General features: G+C 40.2%; 1 protein-coding gene across 14 annotated transcripts in view; it reads right to left on the reverse strand.

Annotated features, from left to right (window-relative positions):
* The window catches only part of ANKFN1 (ankyrin repeat and fibronectin type III domain containing 1), a 128,161-nt gene that overhangs the window by 13,075 nt on the left and 92,296 nt on the right, over positions 1–22,790 (reverse strand). For 13 of the 14 annotated variants that reach the window (XR_009963609.1, XR_009963608.1, XR_009963607.1 and 10 more), the window contains 9 exons: positions 21,626–21,733; positions 15,057–15,156; positions 13,781–13,913; positions 13,094–13,210; positions 9,663–9,878; positions 7,398–7,564; positions 5,820–5,970; positions 3,830–3,998; positions 273–439 (listed from right to left, as the gene is read on the reverse strand). Coding sequence is in view for 1 of the 14 variants with exons in the window: in XM_062612707.1 (XP_062468691.1) it covers positions 273–439; positions 3,830–3,998; positions 5,820–5,970; positions 7,398–7,564; positions 9,663–9,878; positions 13,094–13,210; positions 13,781–13,913; positions 15,057–15,156; positions 21,626–21,733 (1,328 nt within the window). In the remaining 13 variants the exon portion in view is untranslated. Of the gene's footprint in view, positions 1–272; positions 440–3,367; positions 3,999–5,819; positions 5,971–7,397; positions 7,565–9,662; positions 9,879–13,093; positions 13,211–13,780; positions 13,914–15,056; positions 15,157–21,625; positions 21,734–22,790 lie in introns of those variants that run through there. The other variant, XR_009963615.1, reaches the window with a different exon arrangement.

Below are 22,790 nucleotides of genomic sequence, written 5' to 3' on the forward strand. Positions count from 1 at the left end.
AGTTTTACAAGCAGGCTGACACATTTCTTTATAACAGTCTAGTATAACTGTCATTTGATTTTGCCCATAAAAATCCTTCTATAAAAGCAACAACTAAGGAAATCATGTTCTGGGTTTGAATTTCATAAAAACAGAATTGCACTTTTGATACAACTGCTCTTTTTATGATGTCTGTGAATAATTCTCCATTTAGATTTCAAGTTACAGCCCTATGCAATTTTTAAGAAAGCCACCTTAAAATCTCCTTGGAATAGGCAGAAACAGACTATTACCTGTATGTAGTCTATAACTTGCTGGTGTCTTTGTTTGGCTGCAGCGACTTCACTGTCTGAAATTGCTTCCCTTAGGGATTGCTGGGTTTTCAGAGAGTCCAGCTCTATGACAGCAGAAAGGCGGCAATACAGGCTTATAAATTTTTCCTTGTAGCAGCAAAAATGAACTGTGAAAAGACCAAGTGCAAAGGAAACATTGTTTTATTCTGGTTATGAAATATGAAATCCTTAGCTTTCAGAGCACAAGTTTTATTAGATATAATTACTAACTCTGGATGGGTTACTTTAAGCTAGAAATAAATAGTACAGGCTCTAATTCTCCTCTCATTTACACTGGATTTACTCTGTAACTTCACTGATTTCAAAAGAGTCATTTCTAATTTATATCTAAGTGAAGGGATAATCAGGTCCTTAGTATGCAGCTCCAGAGGCTATCTTAGCCTTGATAGCTTCAATCAGAAGGGCTGTTTCTGAGGCTTTTATAGCTCATCATTTCTTTTATCAAGAAGGCAGTGACATGACTGGAAAATGGAACTCATCTCTTGTTTTTTTTAATTGAGTGTTTCAGACAGAAAGTATCATTTCAAAGGGTGATAACTTTCTCTTGAGCTAGGCTGGCTGAAATCAGTAACTGAAATGTAAATGACTCAGCAGTAAAAGCATCTCAGTGGTATCAGTTTGGGTGAAGCAATTAAAACTCTGTTAGGTGTTAGCACACATCATGCTCTGAACTCTCATGCAGAAGGGTAATAAGAAGGTGCAGATGTGACCTCTTGCTTTGTGTGATTTGACTTTGGAGTGGCACAGAGCAGTCTGAGCTACCTCTGAAAGAGGTAATTAGGTAAGAGACACAACAGCTTCAGTGCCATGGAGCTTCGCAAGTGTTAAGTTTTCCTGGCCTCTTAAAGCTCCATTATAGAACCTGCAATTGCACAAGCAAGACTTAGCAGTTATCACTATGAATCTCTGCACAGACACACTGAAATTTGCTGAGGGAGAGCTCAGAAATACTTCCCCATTCAGTGGTGCTTCAATAAATGCAAGCACAAAGCATGATGTTATTACAGCAGTGACTGCCTGGTGGTTGCTGCTGCTACTTCTCTGGGTTGGGGCAGGGTATTTTTCAGGGTGTTTCAAGTGTAAATTGCATGTATTGTTCTTATCATAAGTATCAATAAAGAAATCAAACCAGCATCATGTGTCTGTCTGTCCCATGCAAACAACATGATAAGAGTAACTGAGAAGACTTTTTCAAACTAAGAAATCCGCTCACAGACACATCATTAGCATAACAGTGAAGGCCTAATCTGAACATAGAAATCTCACAAAAAAGAGTGAAAGAAAGAATTCTACCTTCTGGTTTCTCAAAGATGCCGAGATATTGCAGGGATCTAGTCTGAATAGTGTGTGGTCTTACAGTATATGTGCCATATGTGGTGGACTCTTGAGTGAATTACGGCCGCGGTTTCAGCTCCAGTGCTGAAGTTTCTAGCCTTTGTGGTTTTAAGTCAGACCCTTTAATGTTACTTTAACAAATGTTGCTTCAACATAGTCTTTTGTGGTTATGCAATTATATAGCTGGTAGCCACCAGCTAATGGGGAATGGAAGCTTCTAATATTTGAGATGTGAATCACAGTCACTTTATAGAACATCAGGGATACATATATAATGTCATATAGAAATGTCATCTGTCTTTGGCTAGATGATTGCTTATATAAAAATACTGAAACATAAAGTTCACTTTCTGTACTGTTTTCTGCACCATGAACTGCTAAACAGAGAGGTCTGCACCCAGAGTGCCTTTTGAGAGATTGCTCTGTTGCATGTTTATCTGCACACATCACCCAAGATATTGCTTTCTCAGCCTGATGCAAACTATGTCCCAGAAGTGAGAATGACTCCTGTCCCTGGCCTGTGTACCACACAATGAGAGGTAGTCTGCAAAGCCTCTAGCACAGAGATTAACTTCACCAGAAAAGAGTATGCTTCATGCATTAATTTGCACAGTGAGTGCAGCAGTCACCTCTCAAAGGAAGAAATGATATGCTCAATACAGTCTAATAGTGAGCTTCAGGGTTGTGTGCCGGGAAGGTAAGTCTGGCTTTAAGGCGCTACAGCCGAGGACATATGACCTGAAGCATTGAACTAACTCTTCTAGTTCAATTACATCAGTTTTCTTTTGAAGGGCTAACTTGTCCTGAGCTGACCACAACAGCTCACGTGTTGCGGTTCTGGACCACTCGTAATTATGTGGCAGCTCAGCTAGCTGTCATCTCTCCTCCTACAACAAGCATAGAACCCCAGAGCTGTCAGAGGCACCACTTTGTGTGCCCTGGCTGATGTGGAATGAGCACTGTTGTGTGTTCCTGTTTGTGTACTTGTGTTGCTGGATGATGGTAGGTCACAGATCTGTTGTGACTGCAGAAATACAGTGTTGGTAAGATCCTCCATTAACATCTAATCATTGTTCTGCTACATCAGTGATTCTAACTGCACTTAGCAATGACATACAGGACATAGGATGGTAATGGTGTCACATAAGCACCTGAGAGAGATACCAGTGAGGACACAGTTGTCACTAGAGGTGTATTCTGTAGCGGCTGTGTGTGTACTGATCCCATCAGTTTTGGCTTATATCTTTCTTCTCTTCCCCACAGCAGAGGGAAGAAAGATATCCAGTTTTACGGGCCAGAAGGAAACAGAGGAGACTAATGTGTAAGGCTCAGCAGTCCCCATACTTACAATATTCTTTCTAAGAAGAACTATTAAGTCTTTATGAGCTGCTTTTATGTGGAACCTTTCTTTTCTCTGTGGACCAAACAAGAAGAAATGAGAACTAGAGGACCTTGAACCTAAAGCATCATATGCCTCCTGTGAGACAGCTGGAAAACTCTGTTTTGGGGAAATCTTCCCCAGCCAGAAATGCTGTGGAACAAGAGGGCTGAATCTGCTGCAGCACAGGATGCGCTCCCTAAAGAAATAGATTCAAGTCCAGTGCTTTGGCATTTTCCATAACTGCAATGGAACTGTCTTCTGCATTTTTCCAGGAATCAGAAGGAAAAATGATGACCCTCACATGGGAAACTCCACTCACCTTTCACAAAGCTGTGAGGGAGTCAGACCTTGCAGATAGTCAGACTATCTGCAATCAGAAACTGCATAAATTCTCCTCTACAGAACTAGTGGTGATTCTTGTGACAATTTAGAGGGATTCTTTTTTGCATCTCCTTTCACACTCCAGCCTTGCTGTGTTGTGTGTAATTTTGTTGGTTCTGTTTTTATAGAGCACATCATCTTCCAAATAAGCTTCTAGACACATACTGGATAACTGTGGGCTTTGCTCTATGCTTTGCATTTCAATAACGATTGCTACAGTATATGCTTTAACCGCTCTGCTCCCTCTATAACTTGTACACAGTTATAGGTAGTGTTGTTGCCAAAGCCATCATGTGATTTATTGACTCTCCACTGGGACAAGGGGGAAAACAGATACAACTTTGTGATTTTATTATAAGAAGACTGGGTTAATATTTCTAGGTGAAGCAAGCTACTATACCGAGTTCAAACATCTGAAGAGGGAGGTTAAGAAATCCTGAGTGTGGGGTGTAAGGATTATTCTGTCCTGGGGCAGTGCAGACGTCGTCTGAGGCGGGGAGCAGGAGAAGAAAGGAGACATTGTGACCCAGTTCCAACACCTCCTGTGTATACAGACGGAAGTGCTTAGCCTGTAGAGGGACACGCGCGGGGAAAGAAATAGGAGAGAATTACAACATGGCACTTATATAAACAACACCCCAAATGATATAAAACATTAAAGAAAATTTGCACAACATCAAGCTCGGAATTTTTATAAAACATAAATATTTGGGGGGGGGGGGAGGCTAAATGTGGGTTCATGTCACTACATAAAATAAAGATTTAAAGCTGCAATGTTCCACATTAAAACAACACACACAGGCACAGCCCCCCTGAAAACAACATTTATGTTTCTTATTAGGCAGAAAATGATCACATGCCATGTGCTTTTCAAGATTATGATTGCATAATTATGTGAAAACATGAAAATGGATTCAATTAAAAACCTTTAAGATTCAATTTAGGGTTGGTTAGGAGAAATATGCGGCTCTCCCTCAACACAGCACTGAAAAGGTTTAACAAGTGCTGCAGCAAGAGAAAATGGCACACACAGGAGTTGGCCGGAGGCTGCTGTAGAGCTGCTGTGTGCAGAACTGCATTTTAGCCTGGGCATGCACCAGCATCACTGCCCATTGTTCTGTTACCACCAAAATAATACAAATACATAAATAAATCTGTTAAATTAAAAATGGAATTAATTAACACAGGAGTTTGGTCTTGAGCCATCAAAACATCTACAACTGTTTAACTGCAAGGTCATGTTTACGTCTATCTCTCGTGTACAATAGATGAGCTTAAAGGCTTGGCTGAGCTGCAGCCTAAGGAATATATTGCACATTCCTAGGTTAAAAAAAAAGATACACAAAAGCTATAACCTCCAAGAAAATACACCCTCCTCGAGACCTGTACAGAGCTCTATTGAATTAGAGTGACTGACCACAAGGCAGCACACCATCTGTCTTAATTTTGGATTTACTTGAGTCTTACTTGGCTCTTCCCAGGCTAGAAGGTGCAGCACTGATGGATTCCTTTTTAAAAGCAAAGCCTAAACCTTTCAAAATCAAGAAATGTAGACACAGATTAATTTATTGTAAGGCCACATCTTTCTAGCTGCACAAACAGACCTCGAAGCGAATATAAAGATGATTTACTTCTTTAAGCCCTCTTTACCCATGTAGACCAAAATAAAATGGAATTCATGTAAACAAGAAACAAACTCTTTAGCTTATTTTTTCATGGATCTTTCACATCATAGATTATCCCCCCTGACTTTATTTATTCACATGCACATTTCTTGTACATAAATGTAAAGCCAGAAGCCAGATACCTCTCCTCACCCACAGCAATCTGGAGGTGTAGAGCTATGTGATTTAGGAGTGCTACGTTTGTCTATGTGTAAAATAATAGCAAAATGCTGTGTCTTCAGCAGGTTTTTCATACACTCTCACTGTTGCCTCCAGAAGACAAAATGCTGTGTCTTCAGTAGGCTTTTCATACGCTTTCACTGCTGCCTCCAGAGGAACAGTCTATTGCCCTGCTTGCCTGGAAAAATAGCCTGTTTTTCTTTGCCAGCTGGGTAAAGGCTCTCACAACTACTAGTTTAATGCAAAAGTGCCTCTTTGCACCTGCCTCGAGTTGCACAAATGCTAGCAGATGCAAAAAATAGGAGCTAATTGAAAATTGTTTCTTAATCCTTGTATGTTCAGATATCCAGGAAAATAACGGGTTTATTAAAGATGTTCTTCTCACCCCCTTCCCCTTGGAACAATGGAATACAGAACTTCTCTGCTTTTCTTTTCTTGCAACCATATCATTTAATCCCTGCTTGCAAGTTACACAGTTTGTAGCTTTTAGTTGTGTGCTTAAGAATCAGTTTTTAAGAAGGTGATAAATACCACAGAGGAAAATACCTGATGCAGAGGTAGATTGATCTGTTTAAGGAGAGCTTTCACTGCCATCTGGAGCTCATACAAGAACAATTGAGTAGGGCAGTCTGAAGTATGATCCATACTTTCCACAGATTCTGAGCCAGAAAGTGTTTGGATCCATTCCCACTCATCTCTGTATGTTGAGTCAAGTTAAAATTAGAAATACAACAAAAGTTCAGTGCACAAGCAGGAATTCAGTGTATGTGCATTTGGGATCTGTTGATAGTTTAATCCTCATATAGCAAAACATTCTAAACTTGTGCAGCCCTGATTGTTTGTGGTTAACAGTCTGACTTTGAGACGTGTGATTTTTCTAGCACATGTACATCAAGCTGAACATTCCTTGCAACCCTGAAAATCCAAGTGCCTTTAAAAGATTTCACCAAGGCTTCTCACTCCAGGATTTCTGTTTCACATACTTCATTCCTATCTACCACAACGTTTTCAAAAGCATGCATTGGAAATGACAGCAGTGACAATTAGCAGGAAGTTTCATTTCTGTGGCAGACTCTCTTCCACTCACTGGAGCCAAAGAACTTCCTGGTTTGCTTGACATATATCCATTTTAGACCTGATAAACATGGGAATCATCTTTCTGGATCAATTCCTTAATGCACTCTGCCCAGTATTCAGTCTTGAAAAGCAGCCAGCAGCAAACATTCAAGAGAAAAAAGTACAGGAAACCCCACTAGTAGATGAGTAATAGATGTGGTACAGTTTGCTCCTAAATAAAGATCTGATCTTAAACTTCAAGAGTCAGAGATTGGTATAAACTCTGAAGCACTTGGCTTTATATACCTTCCAAAATGTTTGTTAATATTAACTACTACATTCTGGATATCCTTGTTGTGCATGCAGATAGCCGGTTCCTGTCCCCGTGCAAAATTATCAGCTGGTTGCTGGAATGATAAGGGATTAAAAAGCTCCAGAAGGAAGCGAATAAAATATGTTGCCCACTAGGCAAGGACCAGGCAGTACAAGTAAGTGCACTTGCCCAGTCGAAAAGGGAAGCAATGGACAAAGGGAAAAATGGCCTTTCCAGAGCACAGAAGTTCAGTGGCTGATAGCATTTGTCTGAATATGTGTTTAGAATTGATGTATGTTTGCCGTGGATTAGAGAAACCAGGTATTACACAAGGAAATAAACAGAAAAATCACCACCAACACCCCATGGTCAGGAGAAATCAGGAAAAAGGATGACATTGAATTCACTGGAGGCTGAATCCGGGATGCAGGCTATGATCTTCCTAGCAGATATATGGAAGATCATTACCACTGTGCGGAGTTTGAGCGAACAACATAATGCTATTCCTAGAAACCAATGGGCTCATCTGGATGTGTTCTGGATAGGCCTTCAGACTGCTGGAAACACACAGGTCCACCTTAGTTCGGTGGTGATGTCTGTGCTGGTACACACCTGAGCCAGACTTTGCTGGCACCTACAATTTTGCAATGGTAAAGTTGCCTTAGCGTTTAAATTTGATCAGTTGTTTTAAACTTGAAACAAATGTTCTGTGTAAATATGTATATGTCTGTGTAAGTATGTATGTATTCACTTACCTGGAGACATTGCTGTTGTCTCGGATTTTAACATGACACAGGACATTAGGCAACTTCTGCAACACGAGCACTTTGATTTGATCCACAGAACTGCAGAGTTTAAGGTAACCCAGGTACAAGCCAGGAGGGAGGCGCTGCTGACTTCGTTTGTGATAGGTGAGTATGTCCTGTTTGAAGAGAAACAGTCCTACATAAAAATCTCATCTTTTTTTTCCACATAAGGGGAAGTCTTTGGGATAAAAAGCAACTAATGTTTTTACAGCCATCTTTTTGTTTCAAGTGTTCCCAATTCACAGAGCATTTAAGTATGTGCTTAAGCATATAAATAATCTCTGGTAGTTTGGATGCACTTGGACAACTTAAAGTCATACACAAGTTCTCTAAGCTCTCAATGTCATGTAGGAATTGAGTCTAAAACCTGAGGTTTCAATCTTCCACAACAGTAGTATTTAAACTAGCTTAAATAGAGCACCCACCTCTGCACTCCTGCCTGGTCATTTCTGCAGTGAGCTGCGTCAGGGAATTGATTCTGCTGAAAAACAATTCAGAAAAGGAGCAGCCAGAGCCGTTCCCTGGTTCACATTTGGCACGTAGCTGCACAGATGGAGTAGAGCAGCACTGGGACAAAGCTGTCCCCTGGGGAAGGTGGGAGAGAGGGAGCTGTATAAGCCCGTACTGGCACCAAAGAAATCCCTTCAGAGTCCCAGCCTGCCTGTTCTGTGTCACCTGCTGTCAACAGGGAGCTCTCACTGAGCACCGCCATTGGTGGTTTGCTAATTTTAATTAACGGCTGTGTTTTCTGCACAAATGTCTTTACCAACAAACAGAGCTTAGAAAGAATTAATAATGATGGAGGATTTGCTGAAGCCAGGACATGCTTTTAAGGCTATGTATAGCAGTCTCCCAAAACTACCCTGAAAGTGATGTCTGCTGCCATCCTGAGAAATGTGTGCTTCTGCAGCGGGTGAGGATTAAGACACCTGGCCTTATGCCTTTACTCTTGGAACCATCAAATTATCTGCCAGTGCTGTACTTGGCTCTGACCAATGCAATTAGACCCTCATTTTCACAAGCACTTCATGAACAAAATACCCATTCGATGATTAAACAAGTAATAGAAGAAAGGGTGGGCATTAGATAGGAATGTGTAAACCACCAGGGGAACATTTTTTCCACTAGGATCTCTGTGGAAATGTGACCAGGCCTGTATTTTGGGTTTCCTAATATAAAACTTCTGCCCAGATTGACATTTTTCTACACCTTTAACACATTTTAATACATTAAATCTAACATCGCTCAGGTAAGTTTTATTGTCTTTTGGAAATGTTTTAATGTTCCTAAAAGCTGGTAATGTGATTTGATTGCCTCTCAGCTTCCGGTGCAAAAAGCACAGTCTCTGCCCAAGAAAGTGCCTCTATTTCAAACCTAACCACAGTAGTCATCGTCTAGTCAAGGGTGCTAAAGTAGGGACTAAGTGATTTGTCTTGTAATATTTTGGGTAACCATGCAACTGAGTTTTAGAGTTGGCTACTGACACTTTGGGAGACATAGGTTGTTATTCCCTACAGAAAACATGTATTAGTATTTAACATTACTGTTTAACATGAGTTTGCCAATAACCCTGATTCTTGAAGGGCTGAAAGCTCATGGCTCTCAATGATGTTAACTAAACTAACTATGCAAAGTGACTCCTAACATCAATCCTTACCTTTTATTTTCCTAATTGTGAAGTGTAGGAGCATGTTACACAGAAATTAAAGGAGGGCTATGGTCAGTAAAGAATTCTTTAGCAGCTATACCAGGCTCCAAGGAACTCTGAACCCCACAGAACAAGTTTATTAAGTAGAACAGTAAGGTTTTAAACCCAGGTTTAGTGTCCAAGGTTGGATGGAAAAATCTTATGGAGTGTAGAAATTTTAAGTGTCTGTATAGGTGCTTAAAACCATCCCAGAGAATTTTAAAGGTTTTTATATCCCTTTCTGTGAATTCTGTAGCATGGTTTCCCGAAACTGATAGAAACTACTATTCTGTGTTAGGACTTTGAAGTTATTTCTTTAGAATCTCATGGATATTTTACATATTAAGGATTTGATCCCAGACCCACTGGAAGTAATATAAGTCTTTGCTTTCAATGGGAGCCTTGCCATTAATTTTATTGGGCACTGGATTAAGGCCTAAAATTCTACAAGACTCTTCCAAAAGTCAGGGCTCTGGCGCAGGCTTTACAAAAGCAAATAACATACAGTAAGAGAAGCAAAGCACTACCTGGATTGTTATAAGCAAGATGTCTAATGCTGTTGGCTCCTCTGGAGTTGAGAGGGATTTCCTCTGGCTTTGTAATTTGGATACCTGCATCCATTTGCCATTGAAAAATGAATAAAGACTCTCCACTTCTCTTATAGTCACTATCAGCATATTGCCATGTCGATCCTTGATTGGCTCGTAAAAAACTCTGCCTAGGTTGTGAGTTCCCAGCAAATTCTAGAAAACAAGCACATCATAAACCAAAAGTTGTTTGTCACATAGCAGGAGAGTGGTGTATGTTGAAACGTAACGTTGTGCTCACTGACATCAGTCCTGGTGACTTCAGTAACAACGAGACACACAATCTTTCTCAAACACTTGCCCTACATCATATCATTTAGTGGCAAAAGGAACAGTTTTTCCCTAGGTTGTGCTTGTGGATCCTCCGACGCATTTGATTCAGCCGTGTTTAGTCTAACATTTAATGGAGAACAGAAAGACCATTATGACCCAGCGCCTTTGTAAAAGGAAACACTACAAAGTAATTCACTTACTTAGACAGAACTTCTTATTTTTCCTCTGTCTTCTAAAGATCAAGGGTGCACTTTCCAAAAGCACTCAGTGCTGGTCTAGTGGAGACTCCTTTGGTATCAATGAGGCCCTTCTGATTTGAACTTACTCAAGAGCTAGGTGCTTATCTTCAACTCCCCATAACCAAGTGTCAGCGATGATATGAAATTCTTTGTCTATCCCTGAATCATTCAAAATGGACACTTCCAAGGGTTTTCTAATTGTAATCTCCATTCTCTGGTCTCTGTTTTAAAATTATTCAGATTATTTTCAGCAACAGAAGTGAGAGGCCCTCATATCCGTGTTGAATGTAAATAATTTGGAGCTAAACTGTGGAGTGTGTTTCTGAAGGAACACAGAAGAATTTGAAGAGACGTGGGCCCTTTTACTTCAGATACCAAGAATGTGCTAGACAAAACCAGCAGAAACGAACAAACTCCCAGGGCAAAGCTCTCCAGGAAAATATGTGAGGATTAAAGAAAAGTAATTTTAAAAGGCTCCACATAAAATACATATTTTGGTCAAAATCCCTTTCCTCACACAGTAAGGCATCTGCTCATAGGTGCAAACACACTCAATCCACTGACCAGCCACTGAAGAGATTCCCAGATGTCTTAAAGAAAAATGCCTGACATTTAAAATATGCTCATTACTTTGTGACTTTTCAAGAGATCTACAGTAAGCTGGGTAGGTAGGGGGGTGGTTTAAAGTGAGAACTTGAATTCACAATGTAGCACATTGTATGTTTAGGGAAGTGCTGTACATTAACTTAATGACATTGTAAATGGATAGATTATCCTGAAATTATTTATCTGTACTTAGCAGGCAATATTTACTTATAAACTGTATTATTAAATTGCTTATAAACTCTAGGTAGCCAGCACAGTGACTGCCCTTTACGTGGCATACATAACTTAGTTATTTTAGCTTTATGCATCCCTCTCCAGGGCATACTGTTGATGGCACCTCCCCTCTTCTTTTTAACTGTTCTGCCTTTTGAGGTTAGCCCCAGTAACTGATTAACACTGGGTGTCTTGAATATACATTTTGTTTCAATCCATGTGCCTGCAGGTGGGACAGACCATGCAGGTAGATGTTAGCCATCCAGTTGTCAGATGAATCACTGCAACATATGAATGTGCCTAGGTGGAAACAAACAGTTCTTTACTGTCACTGACTGTATATTCTGAGTGGTGTTGCAGCACAGAGAATGGAAGCACTTACTAATAAGAATATGTGACTAATTCATATACTGAAAATTCATATACTCTGCTCAGGCTGGCACCCCACCACTTGCGTTTTGTTTGCTTTAGTTGTCTAGTAGTAACAACAGGCAAAATTACTGTCCCTGTTGTCTCTGAATCTGCTGATCTAGTCCCTTAGCAGCTGTGTTGTCACTGATCTTTTCCATTCTGTCCTGAATTCCTGCAGAGCCAGTCTATTAACTGCCTCAATAAAATGTATTCAACCATATAAACTTTATTGAGATCTTTCCATTGGTGGATCCCACTAGGCCACACACCGTTAGAGGCTGGCAGGCCGGTGACAATCCCTGTGCTCATCAGGGGACAAAGCTAACAGAACAAACGTTAAGGACGATAAATTTGCCAGAGAGTCAGCAGAGCAATATGCCACATGGACACATTTGCTGTATCTCTGTGCTTCGAGTGCTGCTCTTAACATCTCTGGTAGCAAATAATAACACAATGTACTAGAAACCTTGGTTATCTCCAAGTGCATCCTAGCAATGCTCAGTTAAAGGCAATCAGCACAGGGGGAATGAAACTGAGCTAACCAAAAGAGCTTGTGCTACCTAAGCTGAGCTAACCACACCAGAGGGAACATTCAGCAGATACAGTTAAAACTTTCTCTAGTGACAGCTCAAAGGACTGACAAGCAGCTGCTGCTTAACACAGGTGGTCCTCCAATAAAGGTACAGCAGACTGGCATTCCAGATATTTCGGGATACTTTGGGGAAATCAGTCCAGACAGGTGGTTGCCCATGAAGGCTACTCTCCTGTACAGCAGGCTTTGCCAAAAGATGTAAAACAAACCCCACATGGATATTCTTAATAATGGTCACAAAGTATCTGGGTTTCATAGTGCTGTAAAACCAGCTTATTGCATCGGCTGGCAGTAACAAGAGGGATGGTTGTGTGGCTAATACATGAGTCAAGCAATATCAAGGTCTTCATTAGTTCCATGACTGTACCATAGATTTTTCTGGGAAGCTTTGGTGACTTCATTCAAACAAAAGGTAGGAGAAAGCAGGCCCTGGATATACTTTTCCTATGAGATTTATGCACGCATCTTTTTGAAAATGAATCTTCTCACAAAAGTAAAAACCTCATGAGATTTCAGCTTATCATGAAACCCATTCTTCAAAAGCCTTATAATACATGTCGAAATGTTTTGCTGGAGAGAGTGCCATTATTATTTGCATATGGAATAGTGGACTGAGACACAGAAGGGTTAAGTGACCTGTTCAGTACCGCTCAGTTTGTAGCACAGATTGGAACAGAACCATCCTGATGGTCAGTGCTGTGCCTTGACAATGTGATATGAATAGTGCACACAGTGTTGCTGCCCTTACCACTGTGCTGAGGGGTCAGCACAGGACCTGTGCACCACTGAATCTCTCTAATCTCTGTTTTTAAGGGTTAAACAGGTCTCTGCTGGTTCTCTGCACAAAGGTGCATTTCACCTTAAATAAGTCTGCAGCTCAGTTAGGAACTCAATGAAAGACTGAATTTAACTTCCCTGCTGACAATCCACAAAAGCATAGCCATCCTGTTGGTCAAACAGTGAAGTTCTGCCCCAGAAGCTATACTTGAGCAGTTTGTAAGGCATGGGTGAATCAAGAAATATGCGAAGCAACCAACCTGTAGCTGTGCTGCTGCTGAAAGCATCTTTTGCCTGGCTTGAAGCGTTGTTGATGAGGACACGGATATAGACATATTCTGCCTTAGCCATCTGATATCATCCCACATGCAAGACAACTGCAAAAATATACGCAGTTCAATGAGGTTTTGTTCTCAGCATTTTACAAAAGCAGAAATGAAACTAAAAGCATTTTGGACTTGGAAAAACCAGTAGCTATTGCTCATTTTGAGTGTCGGCGGGTGGCAGTGACTTGCCTAGATAAACATGAAACAGACTGAATCAGACACAGAAGTTGTTCTGCAACCATCATGCACCTATTTCAGTTACTTTCTGGCCTAATGTGTAAAACTGATTTACTGGGTTTTGCCCTATAAGAAATAGTGTGAAGATATTTTGAATGATGGCGTAAACGTAATACCAACTTTAAATTTTCTAGTTATTTCTTTAGGCTTTTCCTCTAAATGTCCGTAAACCCTTTATGTACCTAAGTAGCCATCACTTGTGTAGGCTCCTACATATAAGAGTTAATTGTGCCACTGCCAGTGACCCAGTCAGAATTTAACCCATATAAATGGTTTGTTATCTTTTTAATGACATCGTTTCATATATTAGAATGATGAGCTAACGCCTGTGCATTACCAGCAACAAATTGGTAGAAGCAATACATGAAATTAGGCTCCTCTTACCTTTGTGAACCACAGGAAATCCTGCATAACTGAGCTACTGTGGGAGTCATCAATTTCCACAATTGGGATTTGATCTTCATTGGTTACTAATAAATTGTCCTTGTAAAAAAATATAACAGCTAAGTAGAGTCCCCTGATGAAAGAAGGAAACAATTATTATCAAACACCTTTCATGTTTATTCACATCCATGCCAAATTTCAGTCAAAGTATCATAGATGTTAAGTTCCGAGGAGACAAATACAATCATCTGGTCTTAACTTCCGTATGCAACTTCAGCAAGTGAATTCTGAAACCCATTTGGGAAGCTTATCACGTTAGATGATGTGAGACTACAGGAATCTAAGAAATTATGAATCTGTAAGCCACTGACATCAGCTTCAGTAAGGATTTTGCCAGCATAAACAGTACACAATAGAGGCTTTATGCCCCTTAGAAATCAGAAATTTTACTTAAACTTTTTATCATTAATGGGCTTAGTTCTGCCCTCCTTTGCTTCACAGTAAATCTAAAGTAACTCAATTGAAATCAGGTGGGTTATTATGGATTTACATTAGTGTAATTGAGTGTAATTTGGCCAGCATATCTCAAAACTGTTTATAGAGATCATTCCTTTCAATATTTACCCTTGCAATTAGTTACATACGTTAAGTAGCTGCCTTAGGGAATTTAAAGGCTCTGGAGAGCTCTTCTGAAAGAATCAAACTCTTATCAAAATACAAAGAAGAAAAAGCACACTCCTGGCAATGAAAAAAGAAATAATCCAGCATAAGCAGCTTCCGTGTGCTAAACCAAATCATCATGGCTGAGGGTTGTTTGGGTCACACTGGGTTGCAAACCTAGCTAAAGATGTTGGAGGATTCTAGATGTGTTGCTTGCTGCCAGTGGACTATTAAAACATGTTACCTGAGCTCTGCATTTTGTATTATAAATGAAATAAATACCATAGTTTCATTACTCAGCAGCAGCAGCAGCAGCAGCGCTTCCAAAATACCTCAGAAACTGCACGTGTGTTTGAGCAGAATATTTCACTCTGGTACAATTCAAATCCATTTCCAACAGTAATAATAAAAAGATTCTGTTGATTTCAGTAGGAACTGGAGCATATTTTCCTATGAGCTACACCAGTCTTACATGTGCTTATCAGTTTCATTCTGATCAATTGCTGTTTCATTGCCAGTGGAATATTCACATACATTTCTAAGGTGCTTTTCGCTATAAGAGCAGCAACTGCTAGCTAAAACTTGATATGTTTGGGAGATAAAATAAATGACAAACCGTTTCAGAGTCTTCACAAACTTGTTTGATGAATGGAAAAGGTGCTTCAAGCTTCTGGAAACAGATTGCTTGCGACCAGCATTCTGTAGTTTAGAGCTTTCTAAAATGGAAAATAAAAAGCAAAACAAACCCAGCACTTTAGTTCCAGTTAGTGTCTCATAAAGAGCCCTTGTCTGTTGAACCACAACACTAAATTTCAGTCAGGGCCCACTGTATTCCCTTCAAAAGACAACATTTAGAAACATGCTCAAATACAACCTTTTGCTTATATTTTCAGTATGTCAGTGATACGTAACAATAAGTAAGTTTCTTACTTGCAGCAAACTTGGTCTTGGCAAAAATACAGCTTGAACCAGAACTGCATGCTGTTAATGTTCAGAATGGATATGAGTTCTGCAAGTGGTCTCAAAAACCCAGGAAAATACTCGAACCATCAGTCAGCATTTTAGGGTGTTGTAATTCCTTAGTTTCTGTCCATACATAACTTAAGCTTCTAAGAACTGAATAAGTGGCAGTCAGTAATAGCACATCATCAAAGTGACCTGAGTGAGAGCTTTAAGGAACTAGATAGACCCTCATCTTTCTCTATATCACATTAAGTGCATGTGCTGTTGCTTGGATATTTCCCCCCATCACAACAGCTTCCACTCACATGTATTGTTTCAGAGCTTTTATGGTTACATTTGCTCCCTAGTCATCTGGGATCCAAGGAAGAGCTGTTTAACTCATTTGCCCACTTCTTGTAAAGCTGAGACCTGCTATGTGCCTGCAAGGACCTCTGGACCAGCTCACTTAACATAAGAATTTTATAAAGTCAAATCTTTTGCCTAATATTGTAGAAAACGTGGTTAATTTTTTATACATGGTGTTATTTTTCACTTTGATGAATTTAACTTAAAGTCTTTCGTTCTCTCACACATGGCCTGGGTTTCCTTGTAAGCCAAGGAAAAATCTCCCAGTGGGAACTGGAACTCCCAAGCTCTGTGGAGCAGCCGTGTCCACCTGTGTACCTGTGCTCAGATTTTGGAGGGGATGCCAATAGATGGCAGTCAGGAACATGCAGGATTGTGTACTGCAAAATGTATTGTCAGTTGCTGTCCACTTATGGCATTTAAAAGGAATGGGTGCTTAAAACTGTTTGGGATTCTTTTGCATTGTCTTTTGCAATGTCTCTCCTGTCTAATGCTGTTGTAAGAGAAACAGAGGAAACATTTGATTTAAAATAGGAATTAATTCCTCAGATATTTACTGTAATCTGAAAAGAAAGACAAAAAGAAAAATGAAACCGTTTCCCAGGATCTGACTTGGTTTGGATGAAGCACGGGTACCCATCAAGCCTGAAGTGGGAAACGTGTTGAGGGACACCCTTCTCCAGTGGGGAAAAAATACATCCCATGAAGAACCATTTGCTGAAAGCTGCTGATCAGTTTGCTTAGGTGCTTTCAGAGTAACATATTTCCCACTTATCTTCAGTGCAGAATAGGAGGTGTCTGTCTGTGTCTCCTGAGTGAGTTCTAAGTTTGAACATTTAAAGAACGTCTAAATGTGCTATTGTCAAAACCCCATCTGTGGAAGTGCTCAACATATTTTAAATGATGCATAAATTCGCACTGTAATTTTCACATTGAAAACCACGGAAAGAAGACACATTGTTAGCAATAATTACCACTTTCCTGAACAGTACGTACAAAGAGAACAAGGTTCTATTGGGGGTGAACTCATGCACGATGTATGAGACTTATTAGATCATCAAATCCATTGTGTTTCCAGTGCAGACTTGTTCTCCGTGGCATATTCTCCACTGTGCTGTTCAGTTTAGGTTTAACAGACTCATCCAAAGCCATGACTGCTCCTTTGATGCAACTGATCTTTGCTTTCTTTTCCTTTAAAAAAATTCCATTTGTTTTTCTATCCATATCTCCTGAGATAATTTCTATTTTACTGTGACCTTTTTTCGGTGTATCACAGTAATGGAAACCAAATGGTACATGAGACCTCCTGTCTTGCTGCTTCCTTCTTCCAAGGTTAAGACCAATTTAGGAATATAAATTTCATTCTCATTATGCAGTTTTTATTTTCTTCTCTATTGCCTCCATCTCTATGGAGGGAATGGAGGAGGAAATCGCTGAAGGCAAAGCAACATAATTCTGTATAAAGCACCCAGAGAGTGCAGCATTAAAATAAGAGGGCACATTACAAGTGAAGTATATGTTATTGGGCTGTTCAGTGGTTTGGGTTCAGTCCACAGCTTTGCAGAAGCCAACAGCAAAAGAAATAGTGTAAAACTAGATGGAGACCGTGAACTCCTACATTGCTATTTGCTTGTTTTACAGTATAGTCTGTCTAGAAGCCAAAAACCATGGAGCTGAGATTAGAAGATAATTTGGATCTACAGGAAATAGAACTTTGTCTGTTATTTAATTAAGTAATAAATAACATAGAGTAACCTTTATAGAAAGGCACCAGTAACAACATTAATAAATGATACAGCAATAGAGCTGTGAGCTCTTTTAATAGATGCTCAGGAGCGAATAGATAGTGGCTGAGATCGGAGAATTTCCAGTGATTAGATTTAGATCAGAAGCATTCAAAGCTGGAGTAAAACAGGCAGTTAACTACAGCATTAGCAGGTTTTCTCTTTCAGGTAGAAAATAGAAATGCTTCTTTGCAGTGCACTTCAATACAGAAGATACTTAAAAGAACATAAGTCGGCTGTGGAAGAGTAAGAACGACATTGCCTGCTCAGGCTGCCAGCATGCATCTGGGATCTCTGCTCTAGAGGAATGTCTGTTATGCCGTGCCATTTCTCTGAGGAGGAAGATCATCTGGAATTCTTTGTCCTATCACTAGACAAGCGGGTGCCTCTCCTCAAGTGGGGCAGATGTGAAGTGTATGGAAATGGAATTACCTCAGTGCAAAATCATCTGAGATCTCAGCCCCACAAATCAGAGGGCATGTGGAACAGCTAAATATCATTTAGAGTGACCCTGAATGAGGAAGTAAATTAGCACAAAATGAGCTAGATCCCACTGAAACCCTGGTGGAGGGCATAAAATGGGGTTTAGAGTTTTCACTAATTGTGTAACCTTATGAAAATACATCCAAGAGCTGGAAACTTCCAGATGAATTCAAACTCAATTTAACACTGCACATTTTTAGCAGTGCAGACAACTGACGCTGGGATAATACGCATGGAGACATAATTCCACACAGAAGTTAAAGGCATAAGTAGTGGCCAGACACCTAAATAGCTCGAGACCATGACAGATTCTGTTTTACCTCACCTCAAGGTGAGATGTCTTTCACAAGACAATTCTGTATGTCATGAGCAGCTCTTAGCATGACAGTCATACCATTGAGAGGTATATTTTGGATTACAAAGCCAAGCACAAGAGCTGAAATTGTACCTTTTCTAATTCCCTACCTGAACTTCCCAGTCTATGGCTTGGTTCTCAAGCCTGATTTTATCTTTTCTCACAAATAATTGTAATCTAAACTCTTTAAATGCCTGGTGCAATCAAAGAGCCTTCTCTTTGTTAAATGCAATAAACCTATGTGCCCTGCTTGTGAACCAAATTATGATTAGAATATTTTTATTTCAGCTCTGACTTGTCTAGTAAAATACATTTCAACCAAATTTCAGAAGGAAAATATCTGGTAAGCATTTTACTGAAGAGTTGGGTTCCTTTCTTAATGAAGCATCACACAATTGCTTAATCCACTCAGAATTGTTTAGGAAGAATGATGACAAGAAAATAATACTTAAAAAATACATTTGAAGTGTTGCCAGGACATACAATTGTAGTAACTCAGTTATCATAGTCTGTAGCATGGTATTATGAAGACAAATGGATGACTGTTGTTTGTAATCATCAGGGTTTTCCAGAAGATTAAACATATGAAAGCAAAGCTTCCTAAGTAATTCCCTAGGAGATTTCATCATATCACAGAGCAGGTTCAAAAGCAACAGCTGATCTAATTCCAAAAGCTCTTAAACTCACTGTACATTCCAGTGTATTCTTCCTGGCATTTTTGTAAGCTTGTTTTCTCTAGCCGCTGCAATGCAAAGCAGAGGGCAAAAGGCAGGCTGCAGTGTGAAGCCTGAATGAGCAGACTTGGACAAGGGATCTGCCTGGAATCTGGGCAATTCACCCCTCCCAGGTCACACTGGAGCTCTAGCGCACAGCCTGGCTTCTCCAGCTCCTCTGTGTTCTAAGGCTTTTGCCTGTGTTATCCAAGTAATGTCAGATCTTTTACCCTCATTTTTTATCACAATCCCTTGCATTCACCCTCCACACTCCTTGAACCAGCCTGAACACCATAAGCGTGGTACCTTGCAGAGTAATCACTTAGTGAAAAACCAAGGTGCCAGGACACCAGGTTTGAGTCCTATCTCTGTCTTCACCCGGCTTTTATTCATGCAGAGCTGAATTCTGCTCTTATTTATAAGCCACAGCAAATCAGTGGCTGTAAGCAGATTTAGGGATACCCTACAAACAATGTCCAGCTATTTACATCTCTAAAACAACTGAAGAAATCAGAGGTTAGAATATTAATGTCTAATCAAAGAAGAGAGAGGTAAAGAGAAGAATGGTAAGGAAGGGATAAATGCCTGGGCAGGTTCTCAGCTTGTGTATCACAGCATATCCATGCTGACTGCTATCCCTGTCAGGTGAATCATGCTAATTCACGTTAATGAAGAATGCATCTCAGGCCTCTCTATTATATGGAGTGAAAGCCATTATTTGGGTCTGTCAGACATATACAGTAGCTTATCTGAGATCCTTGATTAAAGTCCTCAGATTTCACTGAGATTCACCAGAATCAAATTTCAGAGTCAAAGTGGTGTCATAATTCTTAATTTTCTGCACACTCTTTGTCTTGATTCTTTACCAAATTACTGAAATACATGGGATTGGCATCAGTCATATATTTAAGGCAAGTTCCAAAGGCTCTTCTATTATATTACAATCCTGATTTATCCAAAATATACTACTGTGTAATGCTAGCATTACAAGCAATTATGAGATTTTACTTGGTTGGAGGCAAGGGCGTTGCTCAGGCTGACTCCCCAGTGTAGCACTGCCACATGTAAGCTCCCACATCCTCCTTCAGACATGCAAGAAAACGTTCTGAGCAAAACAGATTTTCTATATTGTTGTTATTTATTATTTAAGGAAAGGGAGTTAGGAAATCAACAACAGAGTTGTCTGTGCTTTGCTTTGAGACTGGGGTTGATTTCTGGAGCAGTGGGATTTTATAAGAACCAGGCACTGGTGTCAGATTCTCAAAAGAAAGGCTTTTCTGCATGTTGTTTGTAACTGCTGCTGTTCTGCTATGTCAGTAAAACAATTTATACTATTTTCTGAAATTCCGTCACTTTTTCCCTGTTTACGAGGAAGGTGACCTGAAAGACCTGAGATGTCCACAAACTTCAGAAAGGGAAAACTGTACCATGGGAAAAAAGACTCCTTTAATGCATGAAGAACTATGTAAGAGATGGAATACATCATCTGTATTTTCAGTAGCAAGGCCACCTGCAAGTGATAATGCTTGTATGAATTTTAATTAGAGAAACAACATTTTCTTGCAGTATCTCCTTTCCCTTTCCAAGCAACACAGCTGACTACTTTAAGTTGCTATGGTTACAGTGGGTTGTTGCAGACTGTGGATCGTCGTGATAGTGACATATTTGCACGTAAAGAACAAAACCTGCATCTTTCTGTTTCAGCCAGATGATTTTAGCCCTAAGTATTTCTATAGTTTTAAATCACTTGGTGCAGCTTGACATAACAGTCATAGTGTGGGAAGAAAAATGAAAACTTCATGGTAGTTCAGCTTTTCAGTTTCAAATAAGTTCCTTTGCAATGAAGCATTATTCCAGTTAGAAGTTTATTCTAAGAAAATAAATAGTACTTTTCAACAACCCATATAGAAGAGGAGTTTTTATATATGCTTTAAAAAGAATGCCAAGCTGTTGTCTTGGCTCGTGAGCTGTTAAAGGCACAGTCTGTTTCTCATGAATGAAGAGCAAAAAGCTGGCTGAGATTCGAACTCTGTCCTAGTTTTGATCCATTCTATTTGAAAACGTAGCAATCTTATCTTCCCACTGCATTGTGCAAGTATTTTTCATTGGCATCACATCCGTTGGAGTATTTAGTGTCTTCCATTTGGAGGCAGCCAAGTCCCCGCTTTTGATCCAAAACAGTTGTTAAGTCTCAAAAGTATTTCTTTATATGAAAAAATGAGGGAGATCCTTGAAACACTGTGGTGAAATCTGGTGTGAAACTAATGTGTAGGAAAAACCCCAAAGCAAGAGGTGTGTAGAGTACAGAGGGAGAAAGGCTGTGCCTGTGCTTGCGTGCATTTGTAGCTTTCGGATGTTTTCATCCAACTAATTTCAAGGGTTAAGAGCAAGATAGTGCACTAAAGTGATTCCAGATGGGCCAATATTAATATCTTTCTTTTCCTGATGAATGAGAAGGTATGACCTAGTTAGAAAACTGCTAAAATTACAGGCGCCGCAGAGGCTTCAGCTGGTGCCCTACCACATAGATATTCATCCTTACCTCTGCAATTATAATGCTGATGAGCTGCTCGAACCTGCTGAAGGAGGCGTTCCAGGGCCTCAGTGTGTCCCCTGTGCCGAGGTTCTCTTCCACTGCAGTCTTTCCAGTCTGTTGAGCAAAGGAAACAAACAGAAATGAAGCACAAAGGTGCAGGAGAAGGTTTTAAAACATTTTCGTGCCTCTGATACTTCCTGGCTTTAGAGGATTTTTACATCTGGGCATGCAGGAAAAAGTGGCAGTTGTTTGTAAGTTTGCTGTTGTTACTTGGACGATCAACTTCCTTTGCCTTGTGCCAGTTGGGTAATTCATCATAATGATTATTAACAAAGAGCTCACAATCAGCCCCTAGAAGCTCCTCTAGTGACTGACTAGACAATGGCTATTTCTCTTCAGTGCATAAGTGGCCTCTGTTGCTGCAGGGCCAGAGCTGCTCTCAGCCCATACCGCACCGACACTCTTGGTACCTCACTAAGATCACACTGCTGCTCTTCCGCTTGCGACACCCCAGGAGGCTGAATGACTCTTCTACAGTTATATAGGAAACTGATTGCAGAGCAGAGAAAGAGCATCTTCCTACATCCAGAGCTAGCTCTGCAGCCAGAGAAACATGCTCTGAGTGAAATCACTTCTGAAAACCTGCTCTCAGCAGATGCTTGAACAAACGCTGGCGATTCCTGCCCTGGAGCACACGCTCTGCTCAGCACTGCACTCGTGAGGCAAGAAGCTGCGATTTCTGTCCTACATACCTCCAACCTACAAAAGGCTTTGTTTTCACTCATGTGCTGCTTGCTACAATCACAATCTTCATTTTAAAAAGCAAACAATCTCCTCACAAATAGGAGGATGAAGCTGTGTGTATTAGAGAGGAGCTTTGTAATTCCAGACTCGCTTATTTTCATACTTTCCTTATTATAAGAAGAAAGCATTGCACTGATTTCTTGACCCAAAGTAATGGTGGATCAAGGTAAGAGATCTGTCTGCAAGGGAGACATGTTTCCATCTTGCTGGCATAGAGGCTGTGTGTGTATTCACAGCCACCAACAGTTTGCTCACTCACTAAATATACAGATCTAGTTTCTAGTGCAAGTTTGGAGTCAAGCATTCCTTCCAATAGGCTCACTATGCCAGGGATATAAATATGTATTTGCTGCCATTTAATAGAGCA

This window comes from Pezoporus occidentalis, unplaced genomic scaffold (assembly GCF_034315485.1).
Source record: "Pezoporus occidentalis ecotype Australia unplaced genomic scaffold, CSIRO_AGI_Poc_V1 ctg160, whole genome shotgun sequence".
In the NCBI taxonomy this organism is placed as follows: Eukaryota; Metazoa; Chordata; class Aves; order Psittaciformes; family Psittacidae; genus Pezoporus; species Pezoporus occidentalis.